This window comes from Chaetura pelagica, unplaced genomic scaffold, assembly GCF_000747805.2.
Source record: "Chaetura pelagica isolate M959 unplaced genomic scaffold, ChaPel_1.0 scaffold308, whole genome shotgun sequence".
NCBI lineage: Eukaryota > Metazoa > Chordata > Aves > Apodiformes > Apodidae > Chaetura > Chaetura pelagica.
This window is the reverse complement of record NW_009954442.1, coordinates 2,732,264-2,751,341: the sequence shown is the minus strand read 5'-3', so window position 1 is coordinate 2,751,341 and position 19,078 is coordinate 2,732,264. Positions and strand designations below refer to the sequence as shown.

Genomic DNA, 19,078 nt, shown 5'->3' with positions numbered 1-19,078 from the left:
TTCTTTTTTATTTGATTTGATGTATTTGTGCAGCTCCCCTCACTCAGTGTTGTCTATCAATATACAATTACATAGAGGTATGTGATGAAAAAGTTTGTCTGCCCTTCATGTGGAAAGGAAGCTGGTCAATACCAGTAGATTACAGCATCTGCATGGCCCAAGCGTATAGCATATTTGTCACAAACAGAAATCAGTCCATGTGATGCTTAATTAAAAGGAAGTTTCTGAGGATATACTAAGAATTAATATTTTCTCTGTCCATTGCAAAATCTTCATAACATAGGGTGGGGATACCACAATCTAACAAAGCAGCACAACGAAACTATACATAGATCATTCTTTCGCTTTCTTTTATTTACATAGAAGATTCCAGTATGAATAGCATTAAATACCTGCCTACCTTTAGAGGCTTTATTGCAGTAAAAGGAAAAGTTCTTGTTGATTTTACATTTCTGGTTTATTAGTAGTCAACAAGTTCAGCTCATCAGTGCTCCAATTCCAAGTGATGCTTAATGGCTCTCCTGGTGAAAATTTAAACAGAAAAGTGGTTTTGCATAATTTTGAACCAAAGTGAAGTATATTGATTCACGTAATACAAGTGTTTTGTTTTGTTGTGTTTTTTTTTTTCCAATTGTATTTATCCTGTTGTGCTATATTGGTCATGGGAATGATAGTTTTCCCCAGGCACATATTTGCCAGATAAACCCAGATCTTTTCCAAATGTCATTTTCCATCACAAAACGTGATCTGACAGAATGGCTTAGAATGTGAAAATCTTGCATCTGCTGATGTTTCCAATATGTGCTAAAGAGTAAAGTTGACTACAGGAAGATAAAGTGTTTAATTGTTTATCATTTGTTATTTGGAATCTCAATTCCATAATATCCACCTAGCAGGTGTAGGTGACACTGTGCCTACCGCTTTCCAGAAGCTTTACTTCTATAAAAAATCTTCCATATGCATCCCATATCTATAGTATTTTTCGGAATACTTAATTGGACAAATAATTCCCTGCAACCTACTGAATTGATGGTAGGTTTACACATGATGAAAGAGCAAAGGAAAATAGCAGTCAGGCTGACCAAAGGAAAATAAAACCACAGCTTATTATTTAATGTGTATGTGTGACTTCAAAGTTGACAATTAATTAAAATTATTTTATGATCATGCTAGCACTACAATTCCTCTTTTCAAAGCAGTTAAAGAGCAGGTATTGTGAGATGATATAGTAAAAAACAGTTTCTAGCACTGTTCATTAAGTGATATGCCTGAAGAAATAAACTGGCTTAGCGACAGCTGCATTGTAGCTCAAGGGAACTGCCTAATTCCCACTTGCAGTTTGCTGCTGCTTTGCCCCTGGGTTTTGTATGGGAATGAGGAAGATGTTGTGAGAGGTATAATGGCTTGAAAACGCCTTCCTTAACTAGTAGAGAAATTATTCCACATTTGTAATTTCTTGGGGCCAGAAGTCATTGACAGGATCCAATAGTCAGATATGTGGAGATTCTTTCAATCCCTCCAGGGCAAAACAAAGATAATACAGTATTGAGTGCACAGACAGGCTTTTATTTAGGGACAGAGGGGCTGGTAAGAGTTTTAACTATATATGTATCATAAGCTTATAATAGATGGGTTAACTAACCCTAAACTACAGAAGATCAGGAAAGCAAATAAAGAGTTAAAGGAAAGTCACCATCCAGAGCTCCAGCAACTGTCCAATTGGTCACATAGTAGAAGGGGCATCTTGAGACTGGTGCTCTTCTCCTTTAGTTCCCAAGTCATAAGTCTCTAAGAACTAAAAAACATGCTGTGATTGATGTATTTTTTTTCTATTATTTTTGTTTTTTTCCACTGGAGATAATTATGTTACCTGTGATATTTTCTTGTGACTTAAGTCTAAAAGAGCTAAGGTTTTAAAACAGAATTTATTTTTTTATCTCACAGAGAGGGCACAGCAAAAGAGTGTTTAGGAAATGCCTTTGTCTTAAAGAAAAACATGAGAAAATATCAGCTTCTGGAATCAAAGCTGAGTCAAGATTGTTCTGGTTAAACCATGGCGTTTGTAAAACAATTGCAGTGACTTTCCTCTTTTTTAGCAACTGTGTGTTTATACTTGTGATAGTCGTCTCCAAGTCCAGCCTCTACTCCTGAAGAGGAAGGAATGAAAAATACTTGCTGAAAGACTAATTTATCAGCCTGACATTATCATTTATCAAAAGGAGAAGCCTACTGTTAGGAAAAATCAAGACTATTGGTTCAATGGTTTTGTTACCTCTTGTGAAATGAAGGTTAGTTTAACAATATATGTAACTGAGAAATCAAGAGTATTGGTTCAATGGTTTTGTTACCTCTTGTGAAATGAAAGTTAGTTTAACAATATATGTAACTGAGACATGTTCTGGGTATTTCCATACATCACGTGTTTGTTTTTTTCTGTTTGATGTGATACTTGCTGTCTTCATTGACTCTGTCTCTGACAGTCCTGCAGCTAAAGAGCCCATTCAAAGCAGAAAGGATTTGGATTTTTTTTCCTGCACAACCTATGAAGCAGTCCACTGAAAAAATTTAATACTTTTAGGTTAATCTTAAATTTTACCGTTGATGTTTCAGTACATACTTACTAAGTGTTGCAGACTCAAATATCACAGGGCTTACAGCAGGAAAAATGTAAGGAGCAACATACAATCATCCCCATGAATTATCTTGCTTTTGAACTGTAATTCAGCAGCTGGAAGCCTGGTAGGGTAAAGAACTTTTCATGTGACAGTTAATGACTATAAATAGGCAGAAGAGTTCAGTCCTATGCCAGAGAGGGATAGCTTCTAAGTAAGAAAAATAACATCAACAAAGAAAAACCTAATGACTAAAAAGTAAGTTTTTTTCACAAATAAAAAACCAAAAAAACAGCAACAAAAAACCCAGAACAAAATAAACTAAAAACAAACAAACAAAACCCAAAAAAACAAGCAAACAAAAACCAAACCCAAACCAAAACAACAGAAATTAAAGGAAGTTACTGTAGCATCTTCTAGAAATATAAACCTACAGATTCAGTGAAAGTTCCAGAGCTACTAACTGTATCAGATATGATTGCAAATGATGGGAGTTTTTTGTAGAGGAGGATGTATGTACTCTAAATTTACATATCTATGGTATGAAAAACGTATTCAATTTGTATTTTAGGCCCATGGGATCAACATTCCACTCTGCAGTTATGTCTTTACAGTTGTATGGATGAAATACCTGATGTCTTGCCAAAGACTTCACAACATACCACTCAGTGGTGAGACCAGAATTTAGCAGTTCCAGGCTTTTAAGAAAGCAGCTATTTTTTTGTTGTTTAATTTGGGCTAAACTACTACAAGAAACATACAATAAGACCATTGTGATTTGGCAAGAGAGTGCAAGATATCAAGATGTGAAAATATGTATGTAACCTGTAAAGCCGGCATAGCAGCAGGTGATTCTTTATGCAGGCAACGAGGGAATCACGTGAAATCTCTGAAGTTAAACCTACTCTGAGGGAAGATTTGCCTAAAGTAGGATCCCTAAAGTAGGATCATACAATCAAAGCTCATAACTGAAAAGGTTTTTTCCTTAATTGTGTTTACAAGAAGGCTTTCAAGAACTGTGTTAGAGCATGATATTTCACTGGAAACCTGAGCAGTTCTACTCGCCTGCTTGCTCGGCTCAGCAGATGACTTTGGCAAAACAAGTGAGTCAATGCCTTTGTGAGGAATTTTCACCTATCCTTCACACGTAGGAATTTAACAGCTCTAATATCTCACCATTTAGAAGATTAATATTTTGTTGGTACTTTAACGCAAATGGAAAGAATGGTATTTAGTTCAAATGTGAGAGATTTTGATTGTATCTGTCTTGACATTTTCTAATTTCATTTTTCACTGTTAACATTACAAATAAATGGCATACCTATAAATGTGTAAGTACTGCCTGTTCATAAGTCTAATAAATACAGTACAGTAGAAAAAAGTCCTGTATTTCAGTACACTTAATTTTTCCACTCTCTTGGTGCTCAGTATTACTAGATACTGATCATGCTCAAACACTTCCATAATACATCTTTGAGGGTTCTTCTAAAAAGAGGTTGAAAAAGAGGTTTCTGATAACTAGCACTGCTTCCAACAAAAATAGTTGTCTTTCACTGATGAATCTGTCAAACCAAAAGCTAGAACAGGTGACAAGGTGTATGCTAACTTGTGTGACTAATGGTGCAAGTGTAATTTAAACTGCTCATACAAGACGGTATTTCACTGACCACAAAACATTCACTATTTGCTAATTACAACGAGCAGGTTCTTAGCAGGCGGCTGTTTTTAATTAGAGCTGATACATTAGGAATTTGCTTTGATTTATTTTAATTTTTTTCTACGTGTTTAGAAGTTAGACAGTGCCCTCTCCTGGAGATAAGCTCCAGTAGCAGTAGTTTGCAAAGTGCCCCAAATGTTGCCAGTTAAAGAAAACGGGCACTAAAAAAGTCTGTGTTGCTCTGCCGAAGGGATTTGCTGGTTTAAGGGACTACACTTTGTTGTGGTCATTCCTTGCGTTCTGCTCTACTTGAAAGCATACTGTGTAACAAAAATTGTTTTGTTTAGATGGCAAAGAGCTTTTGATTAGTTTAGCTTCAACCTAGTTAGCTGGAGATGACTGTGCAAGTTTATCACAGCAAGCAGCAGGAAGATGTAGTGTTATATATTATAGATTTTAGAAAAATCAGGTCAATTCTGTAAGAGCATATTCATCTTCAGAAATAAGGGTTAGAGAGAAATATGCAGTTAATGATTACTTTTTAGATGTTCTCTTACATGTTTTTATTGCACAATTGCACAATGAAATTTATGGTGGTACTGAGAAGTCAAAAGTTAGGGTGTTTTTTTGGGGGGTTTGGTGTTTTTTTTTCTGTTTTACCTTTCACGAGAATATTTTTCATTGTTTGGGTTGTTTTGGGTTTTTTTGTTATGTTGGGTCTTCTGGGGTGTGTTGTTTTTTTGAGGTGATGTTAATTAAAACTCCAATACTATCAGTTTCACTTAATAATTCTTATCTCACGCCTTTGAACTTTTCCAGGGTCCAGAAAAAAAAGCAGTTTACGTAGGACCTAAGTTGAGACAGAACAATCTCAAGAATTTAGAACATTTCACAGCAAAGCTGTCAGAGAAAGAGAAATATGGATTTCCTTAGTAGTGAATTTAAAGTGTGTATTTAAATTTCTTCAAAGATAGACTATAAAACTGTAATAACCTAGCATTCATATTTGATAAATGTAAAAGTTTGCTGAATGGACATTAATATATTTTATACTATTAATCTAAATTTTCCTATAAATCACGGAATCATAGAATCAGTTTTTTTGATCATCAATTTTTAAGATCGTCAAGTCCAACAAAAAAGATTATTTGAAACTTTTACTGTTCTCAAATAACTTCTGTAGTTTTTCTCAACACAGAAAACGTGGAGATATTTAGAGTTTAGGGTTAACTCAGTGATTTTTACTAATTGGCTGACAGGTTGTTTTGTACATTAGCTTGAACATGAGTAAAATCACCTTTTTTTTTTATTTCTTTATTTGCTTAAATTTTTCATGCTGTCTAAAAATACACAGGCTTCTTAAAAAAAGACTGTTCACGCAGAGCAGCTTCTCTATGCCAAACTCAGCATCCTCTGAGCTCTCACTTCAAAGTTGCACAAACAGGGAAAATTGCAGCCCATCTTACAGGGTGCACTCACATCAGGGTCCTCTGGAGCATAGATCAAGGTATGCTCCTAAAATACTTTGTCCACGCATAATATTATCTTCCAGTCAGTGGGATTTTGCCCACTACTTACATGTACCTGCAGCTGTGAGTGTCTCTGCTCCACCAAGTAAGCTCCACTGCCCTCTGCAGAGAGCTGTGATCTCTGGAGTAGCAGACCTCCTCATTAACGGTCACAATTGGTCATTAGCTGGTCACTAAATCTTTCCTGATGACCTGCTAATGAACTTCCTACTGGCTTTTTGTGAAGATTGGTCAAAGTATGCAGTATGGGTAATTTATAGCTGAACACCTGGCATGCTAATGGCCTTCGCTCAATGGATGTAATTAAGGCAGTATTGCTAGGAAGCATTACATCTTTCTTAATTTCTTTCTCAGGTGGAAATGTTTCATTTTAAACTGAAACTGCAATCTGTGTTTAAAAATACGTTTAGATATTATATTTAAAGGGGAAACTTCTTCAAGGATTTAATGAGGGGAAAGGCCTTGATCTTACAAACTTCTATGTTCTAATATATTTTGCCCTTGAAAAAAATATGTTTCTTCTTAAAAAACAAGCCTAATTGTGTTTAGGTTCACCTGTGAAAGGCTCAGAGGTCTGCACATTGCAAAAATCATCTCTCAGTGGGTACCTGTTACCTGCAGAAGCCTGGAGAACTTCAGTGGTTCAGAACCTAATGTTTGTGAATCATGGATAAATTGGCCAGAGCTACAGTCCCTCCAGCTGTGATCTTGCCAGCTCTTGAAAGCTACAGTTTCAACTGGGGCTTGACTTGGTGACAAAACTCAAAATAAAGCCCAGGAAGTGGCAGTGATGCATTAGGTAGCACTTTGTCCTTTAAGACTGGTAGATAATGCCATAGGAGTTTTGCAACTACCACAGAAGCCTGCTTTTGCTTTAGATGTGCAGATATCTACTCCTGTTTTGAAAGTGATCAGTCTACTAATGCTGTGGTTAGTAGGCATTTCACAAGCCTGAACATGCGCTAGACTGGATGACTGTGGCCAAGATATTCATAATCCTTTAAGGTTTTGTATTTTCATTTTCACATACTCATATATCATAATTATGATGAAAAACAGCAAAAAAAGTTAGTTTATATTTGCTATGCAACTGCTATTAAAAACTGGTTTTGTATCTGCTAAATAGTCCTGGACACAACCAGGAACTTTATTCTGTTCCATTACAGGTTTTCATATACTTGACCCACATGAAGTGGTATCCCAATGCTCATCTCATTCCCTGAAGATGGTTTCAAGATTGCAAAAATCTTTCTCCTCAGTGCTTCCAAATGACAATTCTTGTGCTGTGTAGAGGTTGAGGAGGTGGGTTTCCAGGGAGGTGTCCTGACCATTGCACCTGGAGTGTGAAAACAGGAGCTGTGGTTTTCTTTAGAAAGAGGGTTTTTGCTCTCTCACTGAAGATCTTCAGCTTGCATTTAGTAACTTGGCTCTAAATGAGATGAGACTATCAAAATGTCTCATTAGTCAGAGATTTTATTTAATAGCTTTTGACTACAAATGAGACACTCCTCTTCTTCCCACTTTCACGTTCTGACATACTCTTAGCTCCTTAGCAGGCACTGCTGGCAAAGCAACTGTGGCACCAACCAAAAGTTTGTGTAAGTACTATAGGAATTAAACAGCTTGTGAAAGCAACATAGGTGGTGCTTGCATATTGTGATTACAAACATTGGACTATGCACCTTTCATGGCATGGATATGAGAGTTCAAGCCAGGTAGAGGAGTCACATGCTCTTACAGAAAGCCACAAATAATTTCAGATAAATAAGACATTTATTTAAAAATAAGTCTTCTTGTTATGCAGCATTCTGCATTTGTTGCCATACTAAAAAGTAAGATGTTCATTTATTAATGTCATATGTTTGAGAAGGACCAGGTCCTGAACTAAAGCAGTACATTTTTAAGGAAATTCAAATTAATTTAACCGAGATAGACTTTTCATGGCATCTTGGTACAGCATGAAGTAGTATTAGCAGTGGTTTTTTTTGTTTGTTTGTTTTGTCTTGTCTTGTCTTTCCCAGGAGCTGTGATCAGTCAGCTTTAAAATCCTAAGATAAAAAATTGAAAGTGTAAATCAAATACAAGTTTGATTTCAGCAGTAATATGAACTCAATGAAAACACCCATTTTGGGGTAGGAACATTCCTTAAATCACAAAACTACTTTAAATCACTGTGTAATTATTCACTGAAGAAATGTACCTAACAGTTTAGAAGGTTTGGTGCAGGTTGAGACAAATATCTTCACAGCAGTAAATGGGAGAATTTTAACTATGTGGCTGTCCACAGTACAGCTAGTTTGATCCAGTCTTACGAACACACAAACACGTGCAAAGTACTGTTGCAATCCCTGTACGTACTCTAGCCGAAACTCCAAAGTTAAGTGGTACTAATACAATGCAAGACTACACAATGAAAACAAGCCAAAGTGAAGGTTTATTACATTTTTAAATTTTGACTAACACAATTAAATAAGTAGTGCTGCACATTTATAGAATTTCTGCTTCTTGCTGTGTGTACCTAATGATTATTTCCATTCATTATGTCCCACACCATACAGAATGATTTCACATACCTTTTTTTTTTTTTTTCCTTCAGTTTCAGTGTTTAATACTTTCCATTTAGCAGTGAACAACCATCTTTGTATTGGCTGGCCCTTGGAAATGGTACACTTCAGTAATGTACTGGCCTTTTGATAGAAAACATTGCAAAGCTGAACTGGCACAGATGTGATTGCATGTCTATTTTACCTAACTTTTATCTGTTTTCAGAGAAGACATGGAAGTCTTAGATTAAGCTTGTTCTTTTTGGAAAAATAGTCTTTTATTTCCTTACGAAACATAAAAAAACTTGGTGAAAAATCGACAATACTGAATCCTACTCTTATGTAACATTTAATTTCCTTTTTATTAAATGAATTTTCAGAAAATAACTTGAACAACAGCGTGAAGACAAACAGATACTTTTGGATATTTTCAACAGCAGCTGGAAATTGTGGTTCTGTCTAGATATAATTTTTTAAAAATCATCAAAAACAAATAAAAATACAATATTTTACAAGTTTTGAAATAATATTTTTTTTTACATTCTTGATAACAGGTGTTTCTGCAAATCTCACTTGCCGAGCTTTCTTTGGATATAGTGGAGATGTCAGTCCTTTAATCTATTGGATGAAAGGGGAGAAGTTTATTGAAGATTTGGATGATAGTCGAGTCTGGGAAAGTGACATCAGGTAAAAGAAAAATAACTTTTGTTTTTCTAGTCACTATCTTTTTTTTTGACAGTTAATGTAATACTTGTTATCACAGACTAACTCAGGAACACTTTGGTTCTGATCCCAGTTTTTGCAACATTTATTCTTTAACTTTTCAGTAAAGTAGAGAGAAATGCATGCCTCTGTCAGATCTGTCAGAAAGCTTCAAAAGGAGACTAGCTGCCTGACAAGTTCCATAGTGTGACTGACTGGGATTTGCACAGTTACTTTTTCTAACTGTGGTAAGCTACAATAAGAACCATTAAGACAGTTGCTAAGATGAACTAAAGAAAAATAAATAAATCAAGGGAAACAGCTTAAAATAAGTCTTCTAAAATATGAAGCCTTAAGTAACTGCTGAAGTCTGGCTTCTCTTCTGGAATGCTTTGATTTCCTCTATTCAAGGAAAAAAAAGTGTTTCCTGGGATGTTATCTGACCAGTGAGAGCCAAGCATCCTCTTATGTTGATTGCTTATATCTGTTGAAATTCTTTGTTTAGAGAGCATCTGGCAATCTGTGTTATGTACTTTTACTGCTCCTAAAGGTACTGCCTCACTTGGAAATTAAGAAAAATATGAATATTTAAATGAGAATTAGATGCTTGACACAGTGTACCAACTCCTCCCCAATATGAAGGTTCTACTTGAATCTGAAGAGATTACTTTTTCATTTATTATTCAGATGTGTTTATACTGCTGTCCCTATATATCTTGGATAAACCCAGTAATGAAGGCAAACTTAAATGTGCATTACAAAGGTGGCTAAATGATCATAGATGTGTTATTTATGGTGTTTGTCTATAATAGAACAAAATAAGTTTATTTACACTTCACCTCTGCCATAAGAGTGTATTATCTCATCAAGAGACATCACACTCATTTTCAACTTAACCTTGGACTTCTTTAGTGTGATGAAAGTAACAGAGGCAATTCCTTAACCAAAATCAAGGCCACATAGACATTCACTGTTGTCTCCATATCCCATATATAGGCAAAATGGAAGCATATTTCACCTTAATGCACTTCAAGTTTATCCTATAAAGCTCCAGACCAGTACAGTACATGTCACATGACAACCAGGCCAGTAGTATTTCACATCTTAAGCTCTTCCTTCAGCCAGAGACTTGGCTTTCTGAAGGCTGAAAAAAAGGTGACAAGAACCTCCTTTACAACTTTCTTGTTTTTAAAAGGGAAGAACAAGAAGGTTGGCTTCCATTTCTTTTGTCACGTGTGACATGACAGAGCAGGCGAGGGGGTTTTGTCATTTGCTATACTGGATTTCTAAAACTACTGCTGGACTTGCTAAGAGGCGAAGAAAGCAATGCAAACACAGGTAGAGTCTTACAGATGAGGTCTTTTATTTATCATCAGTATGATGACTGGCATCTTCTATGCCAGTTCTTTCTACTGATTCATAATACATGGTCAAATTTTATAATACATTCAATAATTAATGTTTCAGACCCTGGCATGAACACACTGTCTCTGAGTAATGTGTTGAAGAGCTTCAGAAAATCCACAAATAGTGTGTTTGGCCCAGACACTTAATGTGACCCTAAACTCGAAAACAACTGTTCTCACTTTTCTCTCTTCTAACATCTCAAGACTTCATATACTACTTACTGATCATGGTCTCCATCAGAGCGTGCAATAATATATTATCAGTGTGCACATCATCCTGCTTAAAGAAGACAATTATGTGAAGCTCTCATTAACGTTTACAAAGCCAAACCTCCTCATTAGAAGCAAGGAAGAAAAAGGCATGATATAATTAAATTAAGATTTCATCAAGCCATAGACAAATTTGAAGCCATAGAGTTGTGAATTGTAAGTAGCATTATTATGTCATTATTCTCTAATGCTCCGCTATCATACAAGCAGAATAGCAGCAATGGTTGTTTTTTTGTTGATTTCTCAGGGTTCTCAAGGAACATCTTGGGGAACAGGAGGTTTCCATCTCATTGATTCTTGACTCTGTGGAAGAAGCAGATCTGGGGAATTACTCATGCTATGTTGAGAATGGAAATGGACGCCGGCATGCCAGTATTCTTCTACATAAAAGGGGTAAATATGCAGCTTTTCTCCATTAAATGGTACCTTATTGGGGCAGTCAGTTTGTAGACAGTGTCCTTCTGATGCAAGCATGAATATTGGCTTCCTGAGACATTAATAGGTGATTATTATTTTTCCTCAGGCATTTGTACACCTTTCAAAATAAAAGAGAAAGGTTGTTGTTTTCTATGGCTGTCACTGGGAAAAATAATGTAACATCTTTTACTAATATTTATATAAAAGATAAATTTAATAATTAATGAACTTTAAAACATATAAATTATCAGTAGAGAAAAAATAATAAGAATCCACAAGTAATACAACTGTAATAATTTAATGTAAGAAATAAAATACAATAAAATATTGGAAAAGCCAACAAAAATAACATTCCTCTTCTCTAAGAAATGCCACCTAAATGCCATGCTGAGGGAGTCCCTGCATAGCCTGACTGTGGACATTTTCCTTCTAACACATTTGTTTAACACCAACATTTCTGAAGTGTCATGGCTGAAGCTTCTAGGGACCTTCCTGTTTCTACTCACCACTCACATCCCGTGATTACAGCCTATCTAATGGTCACAGCCATCTCCCACGGAGATAGTTATGGAGAAGTGGAGAATCTCTTGCAAAGCAAGGTTCCCAGATCCACTTTGTTCACTCTGCCTCCCAGACAGTGCTCCACATCTCTGGGCTTGATGCTCCCCATCCTCATACAGTGTCTCACTGGTTTAAAAGAACAAAGAAAAATCAAGAGCAGTCTCTGTACTTTGTTGTTATTACTGTGCTTTTTTTTTAGACTGTTCGTATAGGTGAACAAACACTATAGTGTTGAACTGCTTATGCCATCTCAGTTCATACCAAAAGAGTGATGTTTTTCCTAGTTTTAATCTTGTAGCATGAAAAGCCTGTCTAAGTTTAAAAAGAAGCCATAAATCAAGACAGTGCAATTAAAGCATTTAAAAGAATTTTTGTGTATGATTGAACTAATTTGTAGCCATTTTTCTGAACTCTTGTCATTGATTCTTAAGAGATGCAGATATAAGTAACCAGATGTTCTGCTTAGCCTGGCATTTGCCGTATTTTGTTGAATTTACTGAGGTGGGAAATGGATTTATTAAGTAATTTAACCTCAAAAATTTACCAGCTAGTAGTCACACACACCTAATTCAGAAATGTTTGAACAGAGAGCAAGAGATTAATGCAACAGACACTGAAATCCAATGGCTTGTTTTAAATAATTAAATTAGTGTGGGGGACATTCAAAATAAAGAATTTTTAAGATTTAAATTACTTAAAACCAATACTTAATTAACTTACATGTATTACATCACATGCTGATGGTGAGTCCTTATTTTCTCTTCCATACAAGCAGTAGCTCCAAGACTGACAACACATGAGTCTTCTTTGTCCTGCGACCACCATGTAACAGTGTGCATGCACAAATTTTGCAAGGGTCCACTTATCCTTTCTTGGATAAATCAGTATGTCAAACAAAACACAGTATGTTGCTTCATGATGACATGTTTTAGAGGAAATAATCTCAATATTTAATTGTCATTATACACAGTAAAACACTAAAAATAGCAAAAACTCCCTCAAATATTTTTTTCCTCTTCAAGTAAGGCTGAATCTGAAATTGTGATTTAGAAATAAATCTGCTGTGCCCTCGAAAACCAAAAGGTACCTTTTACAAGCCTACACACTTTCCATGTTGACAACTGTTTCAGTGAAATGAGAAATTAACCATGACAGATAAAATTTTGAGCTAGTCTCTCAAGTCTCCTAGGAAGAGGAGCTTTTCTCTGCTTGCTTAGTCTCCTCTATATCACCATGACAACATTTCATTTTAGGTTTCCTTGTTTAGATTCACATTTAGTCTCTGCTAGGAATGAGTTCACTGTTTATTAATTTCTGATTATTGGCTCACTTATAACAATTGGGACCTAAAAATTAGCTAAATTTGCTTCCTGAACTGAGGCATTTGCAGAGGTATTAGTTTTGGCTGATTTTCTAGTTAATGATCTTTTTTTTCCCAGCATAATCAGCCAACAAAAGTGCTGAATCTGGAATGTTCACTAGATACCTGAAAAATATATTATAATCCCACTTAAACTTCATACGTGGTACATTATCACCAGGGTTAGAAGGCACAGGAAAGCATAAAGCTCGGTTACTGAACAAAGACCATTCCTAGGAAAAGAGGTATTTAGGGCTAAACACTGCAGTGGAGATTCTGGTACAAAATGTAGGCTTTTCAAACACCCTTGCAGCTGCTGCTTTGTCCTAGTCAATATATCCTCTGTAAACTTAAACTTCCAGGGGGAATTTTTGGACATGCCTGCAGTTACACATGCCCTGAAAGGGCAAGAAGTTCAGAGTCTAAATCACCAGCAAAAACGTGGATGCACCTTCCTTGCTCTTCCTGCCGGTCAGCCCAGTGGGGACACACTCACCTCACAGAAAACAGAAGCAGGATTCATCAGCTAGTGATCCCCACCACAAACCCATACCTAACACATTCAGTCAGGGAGAGGGGGCTCCTGCTCCTTCCCTGACATAGGACTGGAAAAGAAACCTGAAGCCTCCCCTTTCCTGAGAGGAATTTCAGGACGGGAGTGGAACAGCTTCCCCAGACTCCAGCGTCACTTGTGCAGGAAAAGTAAACCCAGTTTGGGTATCCAGCACCAGTAAAAAGCTGGGGTCTCTGGCACCACCATCTAGCCCAGATGCCAGTCCTCTGTATATGAGGGAGCTGAGCCTTAATTTTTTTTCTGAACTTGGAGAAAACCTATGATCTATGCTTTTGTGCAGCTGGCTAACCATTGTTAGACTCCTAACCTTCATCAGATGCTGTGCATAGGGAGCATTTAGCTCAGAGCTAAAGGCAGTAAAGCATTTTAAAGCATGACAAGACCAAAGCAGTTTCCTTTTCTGGTCAGTTCCTATAATTTTTTTCCAAAAATAATCAGAAAAAAAAAGAGGAATCAGAACCAAAGAGATTTAACTTTCATTCCCTTTCTCCAGTTGTTTGCCAAATCTCTTTCTATCACCATTACCATAATTAAGTTATTTTCTCTCTTGTGTGAGAAAAAAAAAAAAAATCTACTTATTATAATCTCAGGCTGATTTTGTTACTTTTTGGTGATAGCTTCCATCGATCATCTGTACTACTCACAGGTTCACCTTCAGCCAGGTAGAGGAAACTTCAGAAATTAGTTTTGAGAGTGGTACCGACAGCAACTTAGCACAAATTTATTAATGACAGACCACATATTGCAGGTGGTATAAGGGTTGGATCACACACTGTAATTCTGTTTTTTTCACAGGTTTTTAACTCAAGAAGACAAGCCCATAGTAGCTAAAAAATGTAATGCATAAGGTATACTCTTCCACAATGTTATGTATTGAAAAGTATGACTTTCATGCTGAATCAAGGCCTTTGTAGTCTCATTTAATCATAAACTATGCTGGAAATACAAATTATTATCTAATTATGTTATTTTTGTGGAAATTCTTGTCTGCATATCTGCAACTAAAAGTGTAAAATCTCAAATTCTGTCTTGGCATTATTTTTTTATGTTTCTGACGTTATTTTAAAAGCTTAATAACATACCTGTATTTTTCATGGGACAGACACAAGAACTAAGAGCAGATAACATATTTTATGATTATTTTTTTTCAGTGTATCACCTTCCTTTTTTTCTAGTTTTCTCAGTTCCGTCTAATTTTCTATTCTGAACCTCTTATGTTTTGGGTTTGTTTTCCTCTCTCACAGGTGTTTTTAATAGGCATATATGGGTCTTGTTGACTACAAGCTAAGGAGGGATCATTAAAATAGCTGTTTTTTCTGTTGGGACAAAAAAGACTTTCACTGAATTATTATTTATTTTTTTTAGAAGAAGAGATTTATTCTGTTTTAAATTACTCATGAGAGTATATGTTTAAAAAAGAAACAAGTTAATATTGCCTATAGGAAATAAATCTCAAGGATACCTACAAACAAGTAGGCATCATCATTTAAACTCATCATTTATTAATGTATAAACATCATATTAATATTTCCTGTACATTTTAATAGCAAATTCTAAATAGCAATCTGAATGTTCTTCATGAGGTCATTACCAATAATGGAATTGCTAATGAGCACCTTAAATTTATTTTATTACTTCAGGTCCTGAATAAGTTAACTTTTTTATCTCATGAGAATCTTCATTCACTAGGACATGATTTCATACAGTAGAAGTGATAAATGACAAGACTTAAAAGAGAAAATAAACTATTTCTTTTCTAACGTCTGCAAAGAAACCACAGGTGTTATACCTCTTTTTGCCATAGAGCTTCAAAATGCTTTTGAGATTTCTGAATGGGTGCTCATCATGTGAGATATGAGAGGATTAAATTTTATATTTCAACTTCTGGTAAGTGGTCCTAATTACTTGAACAGTCCACCAAATCTCTGAGTCTCAGTGGAAGCAAAACTGTTGTAAAACTCTGACTCACTTGGTCCATTAATACCTTACATGTGTCTATCTCATAATGTATAAAGCATTCAATCTTTATTCTCCACTGCAGAAAAAGCTTTTCCTAGCTTCTCATTGGGTTTTAGATTTGGAATGAAAATTTTATTTCGTTTGATGGGAATTGATTTTTCAGGCCCCTATGGCCACTGAAGAAACCTTTAGATTATCACTATGCTGGACAGTGAAAATTTTCATTCCCCCGAGAGGCTCATGACATAGGGTCAAAAGCCAAATATTGTCCCCCTCCCTGTCCCTAACCTAACCAAAAATGACTGTTCTTCTTACACTCAATGTCATCTAAAATTGGTACATTAGTAGAATACTAAAGACTACTGCCTGACAGAGACTCTTCCTAAGGCCATTTTCTTCATCACTATAGTTTTCTCATCCTTTAGAAAATTGGACTAAGACCTTTCCAATAAAAAATGGTTAGTCAGATTATTTACCATCTTCCTAAATATAACTTTTCTCTGACAAAGTGTCAAACAGGTTAGTTTCTTTAACAGCTTTTGTACCATTTTTATCATTTTATCATTTTCTCTTTTCACTTTTATCTTTTTCTCTTTATATAATGTCTTAGTGTAACTCTAACCTTGATTAGCAAAGATGAAAATATCTAAAATTGAAATGTCACAAATTGTTCCCATAATCCATGCAGAGCTAAGTTATTCATTAATGCTATCCTCAGAAAAAAAAAAATGTAAACAGGCTGCTTTATGATCTTGGAGCTTGGTACTCCATTTTCCCCCGCATTTTAGCACCTCCCAGTGCTTCTTACATTCATTTCTTTCAGAAGATCCAAAAGAAGTAATTGTGTGGGCTGGAGGATTTCTGCAGTGCAATAAGCAAATAGAAGCTCTCCTATCAGTAAGGTTTTAAGTCATGCACAATTAATTTATTTAGGAGAGTTATAACCAGAGATTAATGTAATTCTGCACCATAATGACATTCTTCCTTCAACCTGAAGCTCAAACTGCCTTTAAAATGTAATGTTCCATTTTTAAATGTAGTAAACTTCAGAAATGTTGCAGCATCTGTATTTTTTCAGCTTTATCCTCTTTTGAGCTAATGTACTGTTGGAGACAGTGCAACTATTCTCCTGCTGGTAACAGGTATCTTGCATTTCTTTGGAAAAAAAAAAAAAAGTCATCAGTCAGAATATACTTCTATTATAACAATTTTCTGTCTCTATTCTAATACCACTGAGAAATCCAACAGCAGGAAGGCTCAGATATACTATCTATCATAATAGTGAATAGTTTAACAAGACCTCTGTCTTGTATTTGCACTCATATATACGTATGTACAAAACCTGACTAGTTGTTTTTCACAGATGCCTTTGGAAAATATATTATATAGTGATTGAAAACATGAAATGAGATAACTAGTTCTCAGTAGTTTGAATAAACAAAATTAAACTACTGGTTTTAAAACCATATTAAAAACTGTAACTAAATGTATCCACCTTAAGTCAAGTCTGCAGACATCTACAGGCACAACCTGTGCTGGCAGAAAGCATATAACTTCTGCTAAGAAATTACTTCATAATCAAGCTAATGAATATCCCAGATATGTTTCTACTGGTATCAAAAATGTTATTATCCTATAATATCCATCTGTAATTATTCACAACAGTATCCATAAAGTCATCTACCGACCTTAAATACAGGCAGCTTTTGTTTGGCACATTGAAACAAACAAACAGAACTCCTAAAAAGTAGGTAACACATTTTAAAGACATATATACATATGCATATTGGATATGCATGTGCTATACAAAGCTGTGGTTCCATATGCTATACTTTGGAAAGATAAATTGGTTTACAGCCATACCATAATGTATCCTGTATTAAGCAGGGAAAATGAACAAACAAAACAATGCACAAAAAACTGCAAACAACAACAACAACAAAACCCAAACAAACATAATTCTCCTTTTTAAACTGCAGGTATGAGTTTTTTTCTTGCTAGCCTAAATTCTGCCTACTGCTTACTGCTGATGTCTGAAATGACAGACAAGTATAAATGTCTCAGACAAGTATTCCTGTGTTAGCCAGCCTGCTTCTTCCCTTAGAAGAAACACACCTGCTTATAACCATAGCTTCATGTTATGACACATCAGTCTTGCGTTGGTTGTCAGTATCTGCTGCCTTTACCTTCTCTCAGGTGTCACCATGAGACCTTTAGTGTTGTCTTCAACTGCCTCCCTTCCAAATGATACTAATTACCCTTATGTTTTATTTAATAATTGAAGTCTATGTATGTGTTCCTAGACAAACTGAGATCTATCTCTAACCAAACCTTGTAGCTTTGTGAATTAAATCATCCAAGACAGGCAGAGAATGGAAATTAGTTTAGGCCACAAAACTGCAAAGATTAATAAATGTGCTAACCTGAAGCTCTGTGAATAGACCTGTTGACTTCAGAGGGATTGCTTACAGACCATGAAGTTAGGCAATCTGCGTAAGTGATTGCAAAACTGAAACCCTAGATAGACTGTAATTGGATTTTGAAAAAGGCTCAGAAATTGAATACACAGCTATAAATCACATGTCCTCAAAGAATTAGGAATCAACAAAAAAAAAGAAGGTTTGAAGTATAATTATTTTTCTCAGTAGCTCAGTTGTATGTGGACTAATGAGTAGAATAAGATTAATTTTAAATGATCACAGATCATTAAATGTAAAGTTCCTGAAGCATGTCACATAAGTAAAAATATATTATCTTTGAAGGCACCCTTTTATTTATTTTGTTGTTACAACCCCATCTACAATCTGAATTACCTGCATGACACAGTGAAAGAAGTTTATCAAATACCAAAGTCAGTTGAAGACTAAAGATATATCCTGCAAATATGCCTAATAATAAGGATAGAATCTGTATAAAATGAGTGCACTTATTACCAGTCATATCGTACTAGATATTTGGAGAGTACATGTACTTTGTTTTAATTAGCTATCTCTTTCACTGAGTTGCTTGGCCAAAGCCTCCTGATGGGGAAAAATAATGTAGCCATTGGTCAAAATGCTTGTAAGAAATCCTGGTTTAAACTGAAGAGATTTATTCAGAAACCAATCTACTACTGCAGCAGTAATCAATGTATTTTTCCTTGGAGTAGAACTGTTCCTGTGCTACTGGAGGACTATTGTTAATTGCCTGTAACTAAATGATTGCTGTGCCTCCGGATGTAACTCCCTGGCACTCGCTCATTTGTTGTGTTTAACAGAATGCCTGTCCCCCTAAGGGGTAGTTGAACAATTTTCCTCTACTATTTTCTACATTCAGCCTCAGCTCCTTAAGGAGGGCCAGGTCTGTAATTTGAGCGATGTAACACAGAGGCAAAATAGATTTTAAAAGGTTTGCACTTTTCATCTCTCCCCTCTGATGTGGAATTGTGCTGAAATTGAATCTTTTTTAGCGTGGAGCCACTCTGGGAAACCTGAATTTTAGCAGGAACA

The 19,078-nt window shown here is 35.6% G+C and overlaps 1 protein-coding gene across 1 annotated transcript in view; it reads left to right on the top strand.

Annotated features, from left to right (window-relative positions):
• Positions 1-19,078, top strand: part of IL1RAPL1 (interleukin 1 receptor accessory protein-like 1) — a 586,373-nt gene that overhangs the window by 547,378 nt on the left and 19,917 nt on the right. Inside the window, exons 6-7 of the mRNA XM_010004484.1 lie at positions 8,896-9,028; positions 10,967-11,112. Coding sequence (XP_010002786.1) covers positions 8,896-9,028; positions 10,967-11,112 — 279 coding nt within the window. The remainder of the gene's footprint in view (positions 1-8,895; positions 9,029-10,966; positions 11,113-19,078) is intronic.